The 21,842-nt window shown below is 43.9% G+C and overlaps 1 protein-coding gene across 1 annotated transcript in view; it reads right to left on the minus strand.

Moving 5' to 3' along the window:
* Positions 1–21,842, minus strand: part of Pappa (pappalysin 1) — a 235,453-nt gene that overhangs the window by 36,039 nt on the left and 177,572 nt on the right. The window contains exons 14-18 of the mRNA XM_050121835.1: positions 20,692–20,860; positions 18,145–18,328; positions 11,458–11,668; positions 10,087–10,258; positions 2,711–2,858 (exon numbers count right to left, since the gene is read on the minus strand). Of these exons, the coding sequence (XP_049977792.1) occupies positions 2,711–2,858; positions 10,087–10,258; positions 11,458–11,668; positions 18,145–18,328; positions 20,692–20,860 (884 nt within the window). The remainder of the gene's footprint in view (positions 1–2,710; positions 2,859–10,086; positions 10,259–11,457; positions 11,669–18,144; positions 18,329–20,691; positions 20,861–21,842) is intronic.

The following is a 21,842-nucleotide window of genomic DNA, read 5'->3' on the forward strand; positions in this document are numbered from 1 at the left end:
CTTATCCCGTGCCCTTCTAGTTACCATATCATATAATCCTTAGTCTAAAAGATGCATGAATTTAAGCAAGGGGCAACTGGGGCTGCAGATTTAAAGTCGTGCTCAGAATAGTTGCACCATAACCTAGGCAGACTGAGTCCAGAAGGACAGATGTTCTTCTTCTTGCCAGGTGACTTCCTTATGCCATTCTAATTTTCTGAGAATCCATCACCATAGCAATAGAGGTGTTATCACATGCGTTTCGTAGGCTGGGGAGTCAAGAGACACAGAGGCCATGTTTCTAAGCTTAAAATGCAGAGGTTCTCACTCTCAGGACCAGTGATGAGTAAGCTATAGCCACAAAGGGAGAAGACAGAAAGGTTGCAATGGAGAGGTGAAGAATCCAATGGAGAACCACATGAAAAACAAGAAATGAAGACACAGAAGATTTTTGTTTTTAAAGAAAGATGACTAATGAGAAGGGGACAGATGTCACTAAACTGTAAGAGAGATTCTGTGGCACACCCTAAGTTCTCATGAGACCGACTCTAAAGGAGTTTTGAGGGCACAGAGATGAAATGAAGCTGTAATGAAAAAAAGTTGCCTTGGAAAAACAAAAGATGTTTCATCTGGGTAATAGACAAAGGCAGTGTGTCCCCAGAGAGGCGGAACAAAGCATGATGGGAAGAGGAAAAACTGGTTGTTCTCTGACATTGTCTCTCTCTCCCTCCTTCCGTTTCTTCTGTCCTTTCTTGCTGACCCCTCTCCCACGCCAAGCTCTGGCTCTCAGGATAAGACTGCAGTGTCGTGACATATGTGCGGCAGCTGGCACCATCACAGGCTGGTGATTTCACCAGGCACTTGCCTCTCCCTCCCAGGGATGGAGTGACTGCCCCTGGAACCCATGGCTGCCACATAGGCTCCCAAGTCACTAGAGTGACTCCTAGTGGGTCTTCAGCCACAAATTTGGCACCTACGTTGCCCTAATACAAGGTTTCTAACCAAACCCCTCTCCATAGAGAAAGGGGATTCCTGAGTAGGATTCTTTCTGGAACTAGATGACAGCCATTAGAAAGCAAGGAACAGAAGAGGGGAAACTCGCCCCCTTCTTTCTCTGTCTCTGTCAGGGTCCTCATGTTCCCCCTTTCTCTCTCTAATTTTCCATAAGAGGCCCTCACTTACTCACTGACCATCCTGGATTACTACATCCAGAGGATCAGCATCCAAGTACCATGGGACAAGAATTTAAAGAGACAGGAAGACAGTACAGTACTGGTAACACAGAAATTTCCTTTGCTTCCTATTTGGCTGTATAAAAGCCCCCTCTGGGTGAATGACTATCACTATACACCCTTTTCTCTATCTATAGACTGTTCTCAGGCAGAAGTGTGCAGAGACAAGCTCAGAAATAATGGAGAAGAGGAAGGCTTGGCTTTGTGATACAGCAGCCAGTGTTGCAAACCATGGAGACATTCACCCCAAATGTCTATAATGATTATGTAGTAGACCCCAGAAAGCCCTGAATTTCTCCATAATTCTCCTGGTCAGGGTCTTTCGGTAGTTCTCTAAGATCTTGATCAGAGGAGAGCTACCATGTGCCTCGCCATCTTTCACCACTGGCAGGAGCTAGCACCACAAACAATGCTGGCTCTGGCTCTAAGTTCAGATGACAACAAATTCCACTATCTGTTTTTCTGTGTTTTCATCTTCAGAAAGAAGTGGACATCCCCTAAGCCCCTTCTCTGTCAGCCGTAGGCCTTGCTTGTAGATGTGCAGTGACAAGGCTCAGCATGCCTAGCCTAGTAGAGGACTTGCTGCCGACTTGCTTACCCGACCTTCTGCACTAGACAGCTCTGGCAATCCTCCCATAAATCACATTGGCCCTGAGGAAGGACGTTCAGTTCCCTGGAGGGTTCAGTGCAGTCAATTAGGGAATCATCTCAAGAGGTCAGCATCATTGCCCTTATATTAGGTCAGTTTCTATGTGTTCTGAGTTTCCCCAGAGGCAGCAGTGCACCTGATAATAAATGAGTCTGTCCCAGAGCCTGGGTTCTACTAAGCAAACCCCAGGCCATTATTCACTGTAAGCATTAACAACATAACAAGCTGGCTGAACACACACACACATAGGCACAGACACACATTGAAAATGCCATTTATTCTCCAGGATGCTGAGGAGAGAGGTGTGGCTTTCAAATCGGTCAAACCTCAGGACTTGGGGTGAATTCCACTGTCCATTTGAGGTTTTATTCTCTCATCTGCTAATGTTTGTTAAAAGGATCATTCCTGATGCCCTTTTGGGGACCAGAGTTTGACCAGTACCAGATGCTCTTGGGTGACGCATAGGTTACATTTTTTAAATTCATAATGAAAACACCACTGTGCATTGTATATGGAGTCATACTTCCTGCTCATTGATCACTTGGTTTCAGTTTCTCCTTCCTAGACTACCTGACGAGGTCTAGCAAATCTGTGAGATGCATCCTTTCCCCTGGGCACTTCTGTGTTCTCCTTGGTAATGGAGAGCCTTTCTGTGCACATCCTGTCACCATATGGTGTCAATATATAGACGATCTGGATCCCTACTCTTGAGTTCCTTGGTGGGAGGACAGAGTTCTCCTTCATTCTTCCCTGTCTCCCTCACAGAGACAGGTTTCCTATGGATATACGCTCAGACACACAACGGGATGGACACACACATGCCACTGTTTCCCCAGCACACTCATCTTACCTATGGCATAGCCATCAGGACACTGCAATTTGAGGTTACTGTTGAGCTGGTTTGGGGCCAAGCACTGGCCTTGCATCTCTCTGCAGACATGGAAGGAGCCGCTCCAAGTGCCGTCTTTGCGGCAGTGAATGATGTTGCTCCCACGGCCCTGAAAACCAGAGAAACATACTTAGGATGTGACTGACTGCAGCTGCTCAAAGGACATGCCTCTCAGAAGGAAAGATGAAACGATTTGTCATTTCCCCACAGCTTTAACAAGTGTTCCAAAGTAGCTTGTTACCAAATAGCTGAATCTCAGGCATCTTGAAATGGGTATTGCTCGTATTTTCAGATTGAGAGACTTTCTCTGGTCTTCCCAGACTGTCTAACTCCCAGGTCTCCTAATTCTTAGGTTATTGGGAAATTCCAATTGGAATAATTATGACCAAGAATTGTTTTATGACCGCTGTTGTTTCTATTGAGAAGTTGGGAACCCATAAGCTAACCTACTGATACAGACAGTAAGATGTAGTGGCGGGGATGGGGTCATAAAAAGGAAGCTACAAATGAGCCACAGTTTCCTTCTTTGTAGACAATGAGAAAGCAGCCTGGGTGAGAAGCTTTCTCTTCCAAGGAACTTCCAGCGACAATGGCCCCCACAGGTTCAGGGGAGGTCATATGTATCGCTATTCTAAGTTCTTTACCCTAAGAAACGGGTTCTTCCTCAGCCTTCTATAAGCAAGCAGGAGAGCACAGTGTGAAAATACAGGCCTTTCTCTAAGCCCCACTCAGCATCCAAGACTGTATCAGACCAGAGTTGGATGGGGATCAGAGAAGGCAGAAAGGGAAGGGAAGTTCATTCCCGAAAGAGAGAAGTTCTTGTGCAGATGCAAGCCCGGGCAGTGAGCATGGCCAAGGCAGGTGTGACTCTGTTCTGTGGCCTGAGGGGGGAGTAACGGAGAGCAGAGTGAAGGAGGCATGGGTCTTTGATGCCAGCTCTCACTATGGGAGGTAGGTGGATAACTATCATCCCCCCCAAGGAAGCAAGAGGCTCTGCAGGGAACCAGATACTCCTCGGCTCATCCCTGCATCCTGAATGCCTTTTATTAATGTAGGCCACTCAGTATATCCCTTTACTCTCTGTAGTTATTTTTGTTCACTCAAGACTTGTTGATTAATGAAAGATGGAATGAATATGGAGAAGTCGTTTTTAAGTAAACAGGAAATAAATGAATAAATAGCCAGAAAAATAAAAGGCATAAATGAATAAACAGATGAATGAGGGCATAAACAGTGAGTGTCTGTGAGAGAAAATGTGAAAGGCTGATATGGGCTAAGCTGCCTCGTCTTAAAAAAAAAAACAGCTGCATGGAGTCAGAACTGAGAAGAAAGTGGGGTCTCTCATGAGGTCTCTCCCCAGCCAGCAGAAGGTGGTCACTATTGCAAGAGAACCCCCTTACCCATGGGAGAATATGGCCCATCTGAGCTTGCAGTTAGGGGGAAACTTTAAGAGGCTTGGTGTGGGTTTGTGGCAAACTTCTGCAGCTTCATGGGAGTCTAGAGAACTTGGACTCCCCCTTTTGGAGCCCCAAGCTCTAAGCCCCATGATCCTGCTGGGCCCACAGGGGAGTAGGAAATTGACCCCAATTTCCTGGATCCTTGGCCTGGGACTATAATGCATTTGGCCTCCAGCCTCACAAGGCATGCAGACCTCAGCACTACAAGGGCCAGAATTGGCTGAGAAGCAAGGTTTGCAGCAGAGGGTGTATTAGAGCTAACTGGAATATACTCCGGTAATTTCAAGTCCCGGAGGCCTCACTGTGGAAGGTGGGAACATAAGGTACTGGTCTTACTTTCTCAAGATTTCCCCTCTCTCTCCTTCTCCTCGTTTGTTCATCTGGCACTTTCTGTGGCTAAATCTGCCTTTAAAATATGGCAGCCACCTGCTAAGACAGTTTAGCCTTCAAAGCAAGGCAAGCATGTGGGCTAGCACTCCAGAGCTTCCATGTGGATCTCAGACATTTCTATCCCCAGCTCTTGTTGTATGTGTGTCCTTCACTCTACTCAAGTAAACCAGCCCAGACCTTGCCCTCCTCCCCAGCTTGCCTTGCCTCACACTTTTGTGCTGTTCTCTCTGAATGCAGCCTCTCTGGAACTTCTGGATACTCAGCACTTGCTGACCAACTAACAGTAAGGATATCCTTGCTAACTGTGCTGACTAATTTGAGAATAGAAGAGCCAATGTAGTTGAGTATCAAATCTGAGAATACTACTCTGTGGGTGTTACTAGGAACCAGACCAACTGAGTATGTTTGATTCCAAATACACAAGACATTACTTTACCTGCTAAAGTAAAAGATCCACCAAGAGGACTGTGCATCCTTCACTAAAACTGCCTTCCTCTCTGTGCTTATATAGAAGCCATATTGCAGTCTCTTTAGACCCCCCATCTCTTTAGCCAAGAAACCCACACACAGTTAATGGTGTTTACAGCTAACTATAGTATTGAAATCTCCATCGTGCTTGATGTTCTAAGGAATCATTTTAATTATTGAATAGAAGAGAAACCATATCCCCTGTCAAATCTGGAAACTGATGTTTGCTCCAGGAAAGACACCGGTTCAAATGTCAGTTCTAGAATATCCCAGCTCTGGGACCTGGGAGAGTCTCTTTGTGTGTCTGTGCCTCAGTTTCTTCAACTCCTAAGTGTGCATGGATCTACTGCCTAATGGAGTCATCATGACAACCAAGTGGTCAATTTATGTAAGTTCTTAAGACCTGACACATATGTACAGAGCTATGCCTTAGCCATGGTTCCTAACTTCCCTGTTGCACTCAGTGTCTCTAGGGAACTTTCCACAGTGCAGCAGCCAGAATGAGGAGGCAGTGAGTAAGAGTGGAGAGGATGCCAGGTCCCAGCCCTTGACTGTGAACCTTTGTGCCTTCTCCATGGTTGAAGGAGGACATAAAGACACGGGGGAGAGAGAAAATGGGCAGAAAAAAAACAAGCCACATCATGACAGAGGGTTCTGATTACAACAAAGCCAGCCCCAGCCAGGTGGGAGAGGACAGGATGATCATCAGCTATGGACTTGTGGATCTATCATGTCCTAATTGAATAACAATTAAGGCAAAAAAAAACCCTTCCATATCTGCATATATAGAGTAGAACAGAAACGCTCAGTGCATTTATGTGAATCCATCAGCATGAAGCAACCATTCAGGGTTGATGAGCAGTTCCAGGTGTGAGGATGCATTGAAAAAAATGGCTTGTGCTCTTACTTGGTTTAAGACCTGATTCTGACATTCTGGTGTGGCTCTTCTTGCCAGATGTCAGTGGAGTCATCTGTAAGTTAAGTGGACTGCAGTGAAGGTCTCTGAACATCTACCAGGCTCTAATGGCATGTGCGTCCCTCTCCTTCCTCGTGGTCTCGAGGTAGCCCTAGTGCTTGATGCACAGTTATGCTTGAAGCAAGACACTAGGCATACCTGCTCTGTCTGCACCCATGGAGTTATGCAGCATCCATGGCAGAGCCCATATGGGCTGGGCCAGCTTCATGCTTTCATGGCAGAAAGGACTGCACAGTCACCCTCTGTCTTCCCTGCAAGCGACTGGGAGTATTGCTGCTTCTACTATTCACGTCCTCCTGATGAGTTCTGGAAACCCATTATTAGATGCACCATTTGCCCATGAAACACAGTTAGCCTTTTGTCCTGTTGTGTTTCAAGTGTCTACCACAGACCTGGGCCTCTCCAAAGACTGGCCAGGCCTCTGATCACTTGCAACACTCCTACAGAGCTTGTCACTATGTCCTGGGACTAAGTTGTCTCTTCACATCCAGGGCCTTCTGTGTCTCATTAAATTTAGAAACGATTGGCGTCTTTCACCAGCTGTCTGGACAGCATACCTCAGGCTCTGCCACCAGCCTACCCTAGAGATATCTGGGGACAGTGAACGCACATGACTGAATAGTCTCAATCCCACCGAAAAGCTCAGAGCTCTAGGCAGACTTAGTTAAACTTCACAGGCCTTTTGTTCTGCATCTGGAAAGTGGAAAGACAAGTTTTTTTTTTTTTTTTTGAGGGTTTGCTTTATGTTACTAGAATGAAAGAGAGCCTGTGACACCAACCTGGCGTCCATAAAATCCTCACATTAAAAAGCAAAGTTATGATTATTTAGACCTTCCTCCTTGGTTTTACTGGGGCAGGAACACTATAAATGTCAGAGCTGAAATGTACAATATGGAAGCATGAGTGAATATTTACATTTCAATATGAACTATGGAGCTGGCCATGATGTATCAGGCCGAAAACCCCAACACTGAGGAGGACAAGGAGAAAGGGATATCAGTTCAAGGGAGGCCTGTATGGGATGCACAGTAAAACCACATCAAAAATAGGTAAGTAAAATAATTTGCTTGAGAAAAGATCTCTTGTTTCATGTGGCCAAAGCTTGTCCCAGTTCAGGCGTGGCCTTGAACTTTTAATTTTCCTGCCTCCACCACCTACTTGTGTGGATTAATGATATGTGAATTTTACATTTTTAAAAAATATGTAAAACCAAGTATAATATTTAACTACTTGGACACTGTAACCAGAGATTTTGGAGACGCATGGTTGGAGACACAGGACAGATGCGGTATATTTTCATAGTAACAGAAAGTTCTAGAAGGACTAGAGGATTGTTTATTCTACAGGTTGATTTGGGTAGCATTCAAGTTTTCCATGTAGCTTGTATGGATCCTCACATTGGATAAATGCCGCTTTTGAGACGTCGGGGAGCTGGCCAGCATAAAGCTGTCTTTCCAGCTGCTGGCTTTGTTTCTAAGCTCTACAGAAAGTCACATCCAGCATGAGGGATCTCCTCTACTGTCATGACCATAAAAGCAGATTAGTCTGTTTGTACCTTCATCGGGACTACCACTTACTGTGGCATAGACCTGTGCTCCGCACAAGTCAAGTGGTACCCAAGTCTGTTCCCTGCTACCACCAATAAACTGCGAGGCAGGCTGTGTTGTTTCTTTATAGGTCACATACAGGGAACCTATAAACTGAAGCTTGAAGGGTTAAGCAACTTGTCCCTTTGTTTAGGGGCGGATAGTGACATCAGCATTTGACTCTAGATATAGCAAGCATCCTACTGGTTCCCTTGGAAGAATCAATGAAGTGGAATTGTTTTAGATTCTGCCAGTAGTAGTAGAGGAGGAGTGTGTGACTCTCCCCTAGAGTAGCCTCTCCCCTTCTCTGCCAGGATCTGGAACTTGTTTGGAAAGCTAAGACTCTTTACTCCATATAAGCTGTGGGATTCAAGAAGTGTGGGCCTTGCGTTCCTGCTGTGTTTACAGGCAGCAAGAGGGAATCTGAGGTGAACACTGGTGTTGGCTCTTAGGCCCTTGGTCTGAGGGTAGAGGAAATTCATTCTTAGAACAAACTAGAAACGTCAGTTGTGTTAAGAGCCCATTTGGCACACACCCCCTCATTCTTTGAGCTGACAAACCATACTCTGCTCCTTCGAGTCTAGCCTCTCCACCCACTGCCAAACAGCAACAGTCCGGTCCTCTGATGAATTTACATTTCCCTCTCCTTTAAACACAAACTGCCCATGAAAGCTACTTGGCAGGCTGCAGGCAGACTCGGTTTCAGTTTGATAACATGGCCATGGCCAGAATATTATTTGGCTCAGGAAAAACTGTTAGTAAGAGTTTTATGTGAGGGAGCGAAAAAGAAGTTGATCAGCCTGTAAGAGGCATGGTAATCAGGGTCCTCGCTTGTTCCAGGACTCCTGCTTCTTAGATGTTGAAGGATGGGCATAATTCCCAGGAGTGACCACCAGTACCCCAGAGTATCCACAGACAGCTGTGAATCATGTATGAGATTCAGGACTTGGAGGGAATACCTACAAATCTCAGCGTATCCAAAGAAGGGGCACCAGGTCCCAAATCTGTCACTTCCTAGGGACCTACTAGGTGTCTGGCACTGTACTAAGTGCTAAAGGCATAGGGACATTGAAAGAGGCAGTAGAAGACTCGCAGGCTTGGTGAAACCAACAATAAATAAGTCAGAAAATTAGAATGGGTGACTGCTGCTATAAGCAGGCAATCTGAGAGAAGTCAGCTGAGTCCAGGAGTGGAAGGAACGTGCACAAAGAACTGTAGGAGGAGGGAATTCCTGGTCAGAAGTGGGGAGGGCAAGGAGGAGCCAGGCATCTGAATCAAATGATGGAAATACTTAAGATTTCTATCACAGAGAGGGTAGGGGACCTGAATTTTCCTAGGGGTGAGTCTGAAATTCTGCCTAATAGTGTTGAATTTTTATCCCAAGGAAACAAAAGGATGCTGGCTTAGAAGGGCTGGAAGCCAGGGAACTGGGGCGATAAGAAATGACACCATCAAGAGCACTGTGATCCAGAAAAAAAAAAAAACACAGCGTTTTTATTAGGGTAGTTGCCTTGGGTAGAGAGGGAACAGCTTTAAAGGGTATTTTTGAAAGAATGAGTAGATCTTGGATTTGTTTAAATTTTGGAAAAGAAAAAAGAGCTTCTGAAGGTGTTGTTTTAGCAGTATTTGAAGGTTAAAAAATAACGAACAGGAAAAGCGTCAATCCATAGGATGTTTATCTTCCAGGTTCACCTGGCTGGTGATCTTTGCACACCAGTGAATGACAGGGTTAGCCTGTCAACTCTAAGTGGTGGGATCTGTGGAAAATGGGGTTTCTGTGGACTTCTGTGGTTTTTTTGGGGGGAGGGGCTTTTGTTTTACTTTTGTGACACCCTGTCTATCTAGCTGAGTAGCAGAGGTTGGTATAGGGATGAAGGCTGTTCCTTCACAGAGTCACAGAGTCTCTTCTGGATGGAGAAGTAGCAGGAACATTTATCCTTTAGTTACGTATGGTTTACGATGAAACTCAAACTCACACTGGCTCCTCTGTCATCCTCTGCTCCACACTGTGCTCAGACGTGTTCTCCCAATCTTAATAAAGCCCCATTGCAGGCTGCAAGGGTCAATCGATGACTAAAGACAGTGGCAGTGTCGTGACTTTAAATGCTTCAAGGACAATTTAAGTAGTAATGGTAAGAAGTGGGCAGAGATAATCAAAGTCCCCACCACTCCTATCAAAGTCAATCAAACTGCTAAAAGACCATATACAGTTTCCTTTAATAATTTCTCAGCAAATATCTAATAGTTCTAGTGCTTAAAAACAATTCTCACCACTAAGACTCTGGATGAAATAGGCTCATAAGGAGAAAACACAGCTCAGATAGCTTACTAAAGAACATACTGGCTGTGTCAGCTTCTGCAGGGGTCACACTCATTTACAAGCTTGGCTGTGTAGCCAGAGAGGCCTGGTGATAATTAAGCACGAAGAGGAGGCCTTGATCTAGGTTTCAGTGGGCTTACCTGGGAGCCGTCGCTGTCTTCACATTTGAGCCTGCATTCACTGTTGAACTGGAAGCCATTACTGCATTGGTAGAGCCCATGGAATTTGGCTGGAGGTGGGTCACAAGTCACAGGCACACAAGTTCCCTCCTGCCAGCTGCCATCTTGGGTACATTGAGTCTTGAAAGCCCGTCTTCAGGAAACATGAAAGAAAAGTCATTCTGAGGATCACATGCTTCGAAGGTGAACAGTACCAGGGAGCCTCACTTTGTCTTCCTGTTCATATCCCCTGCCTATCTATGGGATGTGTGAGGCTCATGGTGGAGACCATGGCAGAAAACCACAGTTTCTCATAATGTAGAGTTTTTGAGCCCAGAGCCAAGCAATACATCTACAACACAACCCATGCATCTAAGCCTTAGGGATCATTACATACAAAACCAGGGGAGGAAACACTGCAAAAGTCAAAAGAACAAGAAGTTTACTGTCATATTTTTGTCTCTAGAAATATCAGAGGAGTACCATGAAGTCTCATCAACATGGCCTAAACAAGGATGACACCAACAGACATGCTAACACGAAAATGGGAAGCTTACGGGGGCTCATCCGTAGGAAAAGAACCATAGGCAACTGAGGATGGCTAAAGCAGGAGAAATAGTCTTGTTCATGTAAATAAATGGCAGAGAGATAGATATGTGTGTGTAATACTATGTTGACTGAGCAGGCCATACTTATATATTTAGGAATATATCTATGTATAGTGTGTGTATGTGTGTGTGTGTGTGTGTGTGTGGTGTCAAGAAAAACAGATCATGAATTTGAAAAGAGCAAGAGCACATACATGGGAAGGTTTGAAGGAAAAGGAAAGGGAGAATGCTGTGATTATAGCAACCACAACAATAATAAAGAATTCATTGAATAACATTGTCAAAGATAGGTTGTCTGTCAGGTGTGGTTTGGGACAACTCAATCCCCACCAATGCCCTGTATTCTCTTTTCCTTTCTGAATGTTCTCATGGGTTCCTGTACAGTGCTGGTATGAACACCTGGTATTTCTTGAACAAGCACTTCGTACAAGGCATTTCTGGAAGTCCTTCTATGTCATGACAACACTGTGTGGTAACTTACAATCTTCATATTGCCACTGAAAATATAGGAAAACAGAGAAAATGAACCACTGGTCTGAGAGCATATAGCCAGTCTGCAGAGGGGCTGTGACTTGAAGCTGACCATATGTGACTCATACCTACTCTTCTATGTGTTTTGCATGGGACAGAAGGGGATACTCTTGGTATAGCCTCCAGCAAAGCCAGGGATGTTTCCTTTCAAAGAGGTATGTGGATCTGACTTTGCCTCCTTGGAGCCTATGAGGGTATTCCCAGCACCACTTACTTCTTGGACTTCCGAGAAGAGCCAGGCACGTGGTATCCAGGCTTGCACTTGTACTTGCAGAAGGATCCCACCTTGTGCTTGTTCTCGCGACATCTGGCTGTCTGCAGGTCTGCGTGAAGAACTGGAGGTGGTGCGAGGCACATGAGCTCACACAGGGCCTCTGGGAAGGACCACAGTCCATCTTCCATACAGGTCAGAATGCTGTTGTTGCCTGGAAGACAGTCAGGCAGGGTTAGCAGAGCAATGAGTCCACCAACAGCTAAGATAACACATGAGCTGCCTGAATTTGAACCAACATGCAGTCCCCAGGGATTCCTGACTGGAAGTCCAATGCCTCCTTCTAAGAACTCAGCATCTCTGAAGAGCACCGGGCAGTTGCTACATCAAACAGACATGGAAGCTAGACTCAGCCCATGTCTCCTGTGTGTTAAAATCCCAATCATTTGCGCCTCTTATGCTACACAGGAAAAAGCCCCTTTCTGGTCCTTCCATCATCCCCTTGCCCTGCAGATGTGTGTCCTCACTGAAGACAGTGGTACTCATCTTAAACGATGTTAGCCATGCTAACAGTGCTCTTTGTGATCCAGAGCCTGGACCCTGTATCTATCCTGGCTTCCCCAAGCCTGAAAGTGACAACACCATGTTTTCAGGAGTCTTTCTCTCTTCTCTCTTCTCTCTTCTCTCTTCTCTCTTCTCTCTTCTCTCTTCTCTCTCTCTCTCTCTCTCTCTCTCTCTTCTCTCTTTTCTCTCTCTCTCTCTCTCTCTCTCTCTCTCTCTCTCTCTCTCTCTCTCTTTCTTTCTTCTTCTTTCTCAGACCCCAGCACTCAGAGGAGTTCTGCCAGAGAAGAAGAAAGAGCAGCAGATTCTGCCCCGAGAATCAGCCAGCTCTGACAGAGTACTTACTGCCTTCAGGATACTCGCCTGATGGGGGTTGGTGCAGATAAAAGTAAAAGCCAGAAGCTAGACTTTTCATTGCCAGTTCATGTATTATGGGGATCCAGCCTTTCCTGAACTCAAGACCATTGGAGAGGACCTGGAGTGGGTGTTTTACCACTGATCCCCTCTGATTGGTTAATGCTGAGTGGTGCTGACAAGCAGTGCTCAAAGAACATGGGAGTCTCTAGATTTCAAGTGTGGTAGGGAGACCATGAGCACTAGGAAGGAAACTGATGTTTATTGAGCAGTTACTATGCATAGAGTGCTTTGAAATGCACAGTGCTTAGCATGCTAATTCCCACTTGGAAAAGAGAGGGCAGCTTGATCAAGCTCTTACAATAGCAAAATAGCTTGTCAATAGCAAAAGGTTTGTCTTGCTATGGATACAGTCGTTTATACATTAAAGGGTTGTGTCTTTGTGTTCAACAAAACTCTTATTTCGCACTGAGGATGGTGTTACCTTAATTTTTGTGTCTGTAGAAAAAGTGACTTTTCCTGCTTTTCCAGTGCTCAGAAGGCTAAATATAGCAACACTTCTAAGAAGTGTCCATCACAGGCCTGTTCGCCCTTCCCTCCTCCCTCTCTGCTAACATCACACTTGCACAAGGATAATGATAGGACCTGTGTGAGATGCAAAGACACCTTCATCCATTCCACTAACAGTGGCAATGCTTATGGTGTGCCAAGTACTTTATATGCTGGGACAAAGCAATGCACAAAACAAGGCAAAAATAACGTGTACATGCTACTATTCATAATCTAATGTTATATGAAGGGGCATGACAAATTTTTGTAAAATAAAAATTAACTAGTATTCTTACACGTGATAGAAACTACTACCTGAGATCAAATGAAGAAAGAGAAAAAGACAACAGAACTACTTCACAATTTTGTGTCCACGTTTCGGTGTCTCCTTTCATTGTTAGTTTCCTATGATTCACCCCCTGGTCAGCATGATTCACCTAGATGACATGAAACATGTTTGCACAGCCCCACAGAAAATGCTAACTTGTAAGCTATAGTACCACCAGCCAGATATTTCTCACATCCCAGGGAAAGAGAGAGGGGTAAAAGGTGAGTCACTGAGTTTTCATCAAAGCCAAGAGACTTCCAGAAAACCAGAGACAGGAAACTTCCCTGCATTGTTTTGGGGTTAGGGGTTAGGGTTGATAGTTGTTTGGGAATGCCAGATGTATCAGCAGTTTGGTAAGAATGAGAGCTTTAGCAATGTCCTTTGGCATTGAGCCTATAGTTCATGATCTTGGAGAAGCTAAGTAATAAGGTGAACCCAAAGAAAAATATATATAGATCCACCTGGAAACTGGAAACAAACAAGATTGCCTGACAATTGCATGGGAGTGGGAAGAAAAGGGAGGATAGAAGGGGAAGATAACAGGAGAAGAAGAGGGTTCAGGAGAACTTGAGGGAATGGGATAGCTGAGATGGAGGAAGGACAGAGACGAGAGCAAGGAAAGAGATATCTTGACTGAGGGAGCCATTATAGGGTTAGCAGAAACCTGACTCTAGAGAAATTCCCAGGAATTCACAAGGATGACACCGGCTAAGACTCTAAGCAATAGAGGAGAGGGGGACTGATCATGACTTGCCCTGTAGTCAGACTGATGATTATCTTAAATATCACCATAGAGCCTTCATCCAGCAACTGATGGAGGCAGAGACCCACATCAGAGCATTGGGCTGAGCTCCCAAAGTCTAGTTAAGAATGGAAGGAATGAGAATATGAGCAAAGAGATCAAGACCATGATGGGTTCACCCACTGAAACAGTTTACCTGAGCTAATGGGAGCTCACCAGCCCCAGCAGGACTGAAAAGGAACAAGCATAGGACCAAATTAGTCCCTCTGAATGTGACTGACCATTGAATTGCTGGGGCAGACTAAGGGGCCACTGGCAGTGGCACCAGGATTTATCCCCACTGGCTTTTTGGGAACTGGTTCTCTTTGGATGGATACCTTGCTCAGCCTAGATATAGTAGGGAGGGCCTTGGACCTTCCCCAAAGCAATGTGCCTTACCCTCTCTGAGGATTGGATGAGGGTGGGGTGGGAAGGTATGTGGAGGGAATGGGAGGAGGGGAGGTAGTGGGAGATTGGATTGGTATTTTTTTTAAATCTAATAAATTAAAAAAGGAATCAATAATGTTTCATAAAAGTAAAAAAAATTAAAGAAAAAAGAATGGGAGCTCTAGAAGATACAGGAGTGGCGTCCTTTCCAAATTGCGCAAAGGTGTTGCAATATCCATAGTTAAAGTGTTGGTGCTTTTATCGGTGTTGGGACTACACCAGTTGCAAATGCTATAAACTGTAAACAGAGAGGCATACTTCTTTGTTGTGAGATGATGTAAGGATTGCAGAGCCTCAATAAATAGGAAAGTGTCAAACTAAAAATGTACATTGTAGGAGAGAGTACCTAGAGAGTACAATCAGAGATAAAGAATACACAGAGGAGAGCAGAACTTTCTTTCAGGAACGTGGATGTGTCTTCCCCCCTCACACCCAGCTCATACCTGGTCCAGACAAAGGAATCCATGGGGTCAGGGATTCCAGTCCCTAGCTATGGCCACTGCCTGCATCTACCAAGTGGTGCTGAGGAAGTCGGCCATATACACTCTGGAAAACACACTCTTTGTCCTTGACAATGGCCCACAAACTCAGAAGGATGGTTAATACACTGAGGTTTTTACTTCTGGTCAGAAACATGTGTTACCCACGTGCACGAAAACCAAGGTGTGCTGGAATCAACACCCAACCAATAATTGTTCGTGGACCTATAGACCATTTAGAGTTTTGGCCACTCAGAAATGTTCTACTCTAGAGACTAGAGAATATGCTCTCATTGTTTCCCTTGCTGACTGCTTTAGAAGAAACTCTTATTGCCTTGCCAATACCATGTCTTCCCTCTTCATATCTTCCAAGCTATGGTTTCTGGATAACATGACATATGTCACAAAATGAAGGCTGGCCTTTCTAGCAGAGGGTGAGAATGTGTATATTAGACACCGGGAGCTCATGAGTTGTGGTACTCTGCAATTGCATTTGTTCATCTTGTTAATTTCTTTAAATTTTTGTTTTATTTTGTATGTATGAGTGTTCTGCCTTCAAGTATGTATCTGTATGATGTGTATGCCTAGTACCCACAGAGGTCAGAAGAGGGTGTTAGATCCTCTGTAACTAGAGTTTCAGATGGTTGTGAACCACGATGTTGGGAATCTAATCTGGATCATCTACAAGGGCAGGAGGTATTCTTAACTGAGCCACTGTTCATTTTTTAATGTTTTTTAAAATTATTTATTTTAGTTTTTGAGGTTATAATATAATAACATCATTTACCTCCCTCCTTTCCTCCCCACAATATCACATAAACTTTCCTTATTCTTTTTAAATTAATGACCTATTACCCATTAATTATTGTTACATACTTACATGTATATATGTATGCTCTCTTAAAGTCTGAAAAATAAATGTGGCTTAGCCTGTCTCCATATGTGTGTAAGGACATTTTCCTCTCTAGTAAGTATGAAAGAAACTGTGAACATTTAGTCATGACTGGAGAGTGATGCTCACTGTGATTAGCTTACTTTTTTTTTTTGAATGACCTCACAAGTAAATGTTTAAAGTAATAGGTAGATCAGTTACCCTAATTTGATCAGGGCACAGTTTATATGTGCATCCAAACATCATATTGTCTCCCCCAAATTTTTGAAATCATAGTGCATCCATGAAAAAATTAAGCATCAGAATGGGTTGTCTGGAACTACTATATATAATAGAATATAACCAGGAAGTAGAGTTTCAGACCTTCAGTCTGGCTTGGTTTGGTTTTGTCTTCTTTCCTCTGTTTGCCACATAGTGTGGTCACTGATACCATCCTAAGACTAGAACATGCATTGTGCTCACTCTTTATTCCAAAAGCCTATACGCTGCCCAGTACATAGCAGTCCCTCAGTTTCCACTTGTTGCATGACTGAAGCATCATGACTTTATTTATGATCTTGAATGTGTGGTTTAGCTTCCCTGATCCTAAGCAAAAGTTACTTCTGAGTTCTTAGCAAACTTGAGCATTTTAAGGTGAAAGGGTATTGATCACTCATACTCTGCATAGAATAAAATTTCAGTTAGCTGGACTAGAATAAGGACAAGCAAGTCTTCAAAATCTGCAATAGCCTAAAGCTAGGACTCTTAGGATTACAAAGATATTCACTTGCATTGTTCTTGGTAAGGAGTAGACACTCACAGAAGTTACCAAAGAAGGGGTAAAATGAAAAGACAAATAGGAGAGAACCCAGTGGAGCAGGAATTGTGGGCACAGAGAACTTTAGACTGATTTCTCAAAAGTAACACATGGGAATTTCTGTCAGGAATGTATGGAGCTTTAGAAAGTTCGGAAGAAGGTGAAATGATAGCAAAGGTATCTAAAGAAACAACTAATCCTCTAATGAGTAGTTCTAGGCTACTGGGATTCCCAGACAACCCATCACACTCCTCATCCACACTGGAGATCCTACCCATGAACATGGTCAAAGAAATCCTACGAAGCTGCATTCAGTGAAATACTGATGGGGTCAGTGGAGGGTCTAGGAATGAAGGATAAGCTACACAGTGGGATACTACCCCTCCCAGCTTCTCCCCTCACATGAAGAACTTTACCAAGGTAGCTCATTTTTCTTTCCAAATAGAAAATACAGAGGAAAAAGAATGTCTTAGAAAGCAGTCATTTTCCGGGATCATTAGCAGAGAATCCTTGTTCAGGAGAGAAGTAAAGGAATCTGGAGCACTGTTTGCTACTGCGCAAACAGATGGAGGGAGGCAAAGGCAGGCATAGGAAGACTATTTCACTGGTAAACAAGGTAGTTTTATGTCACACTTCAAGTTATTGTTAGAATTTAAGAATGAAAAATCATTTCTTCTAAGAAACCAACAGAAATATAGAACCCTTCTATCTCTGAAATCAGACAAAATTGCTGCTACTGAGCTCTGTGGAATGTCTTCCTCTCCTTGGTGTACTTTGGTCCTCAGTATTTCCAGTATTCTGGGTGGGCTGTGAGGCCTCTTTTTAAAGCTTGCATTTCCAGAAATTCACTATGAGCCTCCAGACCAGGTTCTCCCCCATTTCTAAAGGGTGACCTCTTCTTCAACCTCCCAGATGCCCTCTTCTTTACCACCGTATTCCTATTGCTTAGTCGAGGAGATGCTGAGTGCTTACTGGCCACACTTACTTTTCTCCAGACTCAGGCTCTCTTTGTAAAGAGCAGAACTGACATTGGGCAGAAACAGACTGGGGGCACAATGTGGTTGCCATCACTAATATAGCAATCTTGGGTTATTTTGTTAATTTTTAATAATTGTTTGGATTTTCCTTTGGGTAATTCAAAGACTAATAATAATACCTCATGAGGGTTACTGGTTCTTAATCATACACAGTATGCTATATATAGCCATTCTAAACAGAATTATCTTTACTGCCCTGCCCCACCCCTATCATTTTTTTCTGAAAGATTTACAAAATCTTGAATGAGTATTAACTTCCATTTTATACACACATAAATTTCTATATTTTTAAATTTCTGGCTGCATAGCAAGCCAGTTTACATGACTACAAATGGTAAAAAGAATCCAGGAAGCCACACAACTCTGAGGACCTCTTGGCATCTGAAACCCAGAAGGAGGTTTGGAAACAGCCACTAGGCTTTTCAGAGCTGATAAAGGCCAGACTGGGACAAAGAGATTAGAATACCTTTCAACTGGGCAGGGTGGCGACACTGAAAGGAGCATCTTCTACCAAAAGTGGTGCCCTCTGGGCAGGAGAAGGAGGCAGCATAGACGTGATGATGATCTGGGACCCCGCAGTCCACTGGCTCACATGCCACCTGCTTGTTCCATTTGCCTTCCGTACATGTCACTGTGATGCTTGGTCCTATCTGAGAAGCAGAGAAAGATACAATGAAGGACAGCAGGCAGGTCCTTGGATATGAGGACATGCCCTTCTCCATAAGTGACAGGTTAGACTCTTGTCGAGCAATGAGAAAACCTATTCTCAGTGTTGAACTCATTTTTAATAACTCAACAACTTTTTGGACTAGATATTTTAATCCTCATTTAATGATGCAGAAATGAAAGCCTAGAAACATTATATGACTGCCCCAGGTTACCTACTAAGAGAAAAGCTAAGTGTGACTTGAACTCAAATATGTTCAGAACTATAATCTATAATGTCTTCTAGATAGATCATCAAATTCGTTTTTATGAGAATCTGGAGATTCAGAGACCTCACACGGTGTGATTTCTGTTACAGAGCATACTCTAACACATGTTCAATAAAAGCTCGCCAAGGGCTGGTCCTGATATCTTCTCTTGAAGGGATTTACACAGAGGTAGCTAAAGTACTTGGTATTAAGTTAGGGAGTGCCTTTGGGTGTGGGAAGCCTGATGTCTCTGCATGAGAAAGTCCTCTTTCTTGAATTGCCAGTCAAAAATGAATGGACTGGACCCAAAGGTTACATCATATGCTACTGCCTATTATGAGATTTAGGGGCTCCAGAAAAAAAATAATCTTGAATAATCAAGAATAAAATTGATTCAAAAACAAATTTAAGAACACTGAAAGGTCTATCTGATTTCAACTGAACTAGGAAATGGCAGGGCTGTGTAGGTGGAAGGGTGAGGTGAGGCTGCAGAGCCAAGAGAAGGTCTGTCATTGGCAGCCCGAGTCTTCCATTCAAGGAGGAGGCAGCCAAATCCCTGGGGGTTGAGAGTGCCAAATGTTGACTTGGGCTTTTTAAAAGCAAAGGACGTTTTCCTCTCTTAAGTACACATCAAAGGAAACAGAGGTCTCTCACTGCCAAGGCAACCTAATTGTTTCCATAGGAGTTCAGACCTGCCATGTCTGGCACATGGAAGTAGGTGTCCAAGTCAAGCCAACCCAGAAGCTCTACACGAATAGGCATTCCCAGCAATGAAGAAAGTGGCCCTGTGTGCTAGCAGCAAGAGGATGCAGTCTGCTGGTGGGACCACGGGGAACTGCACCTACTGTGCTGTGGGATCCTCAAAGCTTGGGGCCGCCAGTTTATCCCACTCCCTCCTGTTGGACCTGAGATCCCCAAAGCAGCGTCAGGCTCAAGTCAGCTTTGCCACGCCACTTATCTCTGTTTCCAATAACTTCATGAAGGAACATCCCAACCTTCAAGGGCCCCATCATTAACATCCCCATGGGTCTGTCTGCTGTCTGTCTCACTGCTTACACTCTATGCCCACCCACGTGGGCAGGCAGATGAGGTCTTTGTTTATCAGGATATAATCATATCATGCCCTTCTGTGGCTTCTTGCTGCCACCACAGTTCCAAACTTGCCAACTACACTGGCAGGACCTGGCATCAATGGACTCAATTCGACCCTCTAGGCTCATGACTTGTATGATTTTAGAAACACTAGCCCCCGGATGTGGCCACTTACAACACTAACAGACTTTCACATATATTCCCCTGCCTGTACAAAAGCACACTTTTTTTTAATTTGTTTTCTTCAGATACACCTATGCCCATCAAACCACCTCTCAGTTGTCATATTACTTCTTTCAGGGCACTTTCTTAAGTGCCTATACATTTCTTCAAAACCGTATATGTCCCTCTCTGTCTCCATGTTGTCTGTTAGTCACTAAGAAACAGTTCAGTCTTAAGGGCTTTTTTTTCCTCCAGGACCTAGCACAGTGGTGAACTCAGATATTGCAATGAATGAATGAATGTGATAGTGAATGAATGAAGAGACACGCAGACTGAGAGTCCCCATCTACCTAAACCATCTCACTCCATCATGCAGAATTTTGAGGGTCAGCCTCTCTTTCCAATATGTTAATTCTATATCCTGGATCTGTAACCTACACACCAGTATTAATATTTGCTGTCCACAATATTTATTGGACAGAAGCCCTCTTCTTGCAGAGTCACAATTGGTTTATTTTTTGTTGATTGCATCATTGGTTCATTAATTGGGATAAAACTACATACATGAATTGTGTGTATGTGTGCTTATACACATGCATATATATAAAATCATTTATGACTTGAATGATTTTAGAAACACTAGCCCCCAGATGTGGATATATATATATGAGAAAGAGCTGGAGAGAGGGAGAAGAAGAAAGATCAGAGGGAGAGCGAGCAGTTTTTTATTCACTTGTTTTCTGTGGCAGCAGTATTTTCAGTACTGAGGCTTCAGCAGAGAACCCATCCCACACCTGCCAGCCTTTCCTGACTGTAAAAGGGCTTTCCTGTCTGCATCCACAAACCTGGCTCTTGATCAACTCATCATCCCGCTGTATCTGCAGCACATAACCTGTCTGACATCTCACAGTGCACTGGGCACCATGGTAGCGGTGATTGCTGGAACAGTTGAGAGAAGCATTCTCCACAGTCAATTCTGGACAGTCCGTGGCTTCACAGGCAAAATGCACACAGCTGGGGAGGAAGGAATAAGAAGGTGAACTGGGGTTTCCTCACAAGGCAGCTTTACTCCAGCTAAAAGCTCAAGACTAGACCTCTCCTCAGAGCTTCAGGAGACGAACAGAATCAAGCAAAGATGATTCTGAAGGCCACTGTTATGGCTTTTTAAGAATATAAGAAATGGGGGTAAACTTGAATCTAGGGTCATCCTCCCCATTTCTTGTGAGTTCTGACTTCCAAGAGCCATGGGGAGAATTTTGTTGTGAGTTAACACTCTCATACACTGTAAAGATTTGTCACTCATATTGGTTTAAAAAAAAAAAAACACCGGTTGGCCAGTAGCCAGGCAGGAAGTATAGGTGGAGTGACCAGACTAGGAGAATGCTAGGAAGAGGAAAGGCAGAGATTCAGTCTCCAGCCAGACACAGGGGAAGCAAGATGAGAATGCCCTAGTAAGAAAAGGTACCAAGCCACATGGCTAAATATAGATAAGAATTATGGGTTAATTTAAGTTGTAAGAACTAGTTTATAATAAGCCTGAGCAATAGGTCAAACAGTTGATAATAAATGTTTAAGCTTCTGTGTGTTTACTTGGGACTGAATGGCTATAGGACCAGGTGAGACAGAAACTTCCATCTACAGAATACGATTGATTAATTTATGAAATGCAAGTAGCCAAATTCCCAGCACATTCTAAGCCTCAGCCGTCAGTACTATATTTGTCACCTAGAAATTGTGTTGCTTGGGCAAATGTGTTATTTATGAGAGCCTCAGTGCCCTTGAGATTTGCCCCCACCTCACAGACCCATGAGACTCTGTGGCAGTGGCAGGGGCTGTCTTTCTGAACTGTAATGCAACTCACAAAGCCTTAGAAAAAAAAATGTACAGAAACCATGTCTTATATCTTTCTTTGGCTGTCATTTTCACTTCCTGGCTAATCTGAATTCTGCCCAATGTTCAAGTCATAACTAATTCCACGGGAGAATTCCCTTCTGTA

This window comes from Alexandromys fortis, unplaced genomic scaffold (genome assembly GCF_014885135.2).
Source record: "Alexandromys fortis isolate MF-2015 unplaced genomic scaffold, M_Fortis_MF-2015_v1.1 scaffold_183, whole genome shotgun sequence".
Classification (NCBI taxonomy): domain Eukaryota; kingdom Metazoa; phylum Chordata; class Mammalia; order Rodentia; family Cricetidae; genus Alexandromys; species Alexandromys fortis.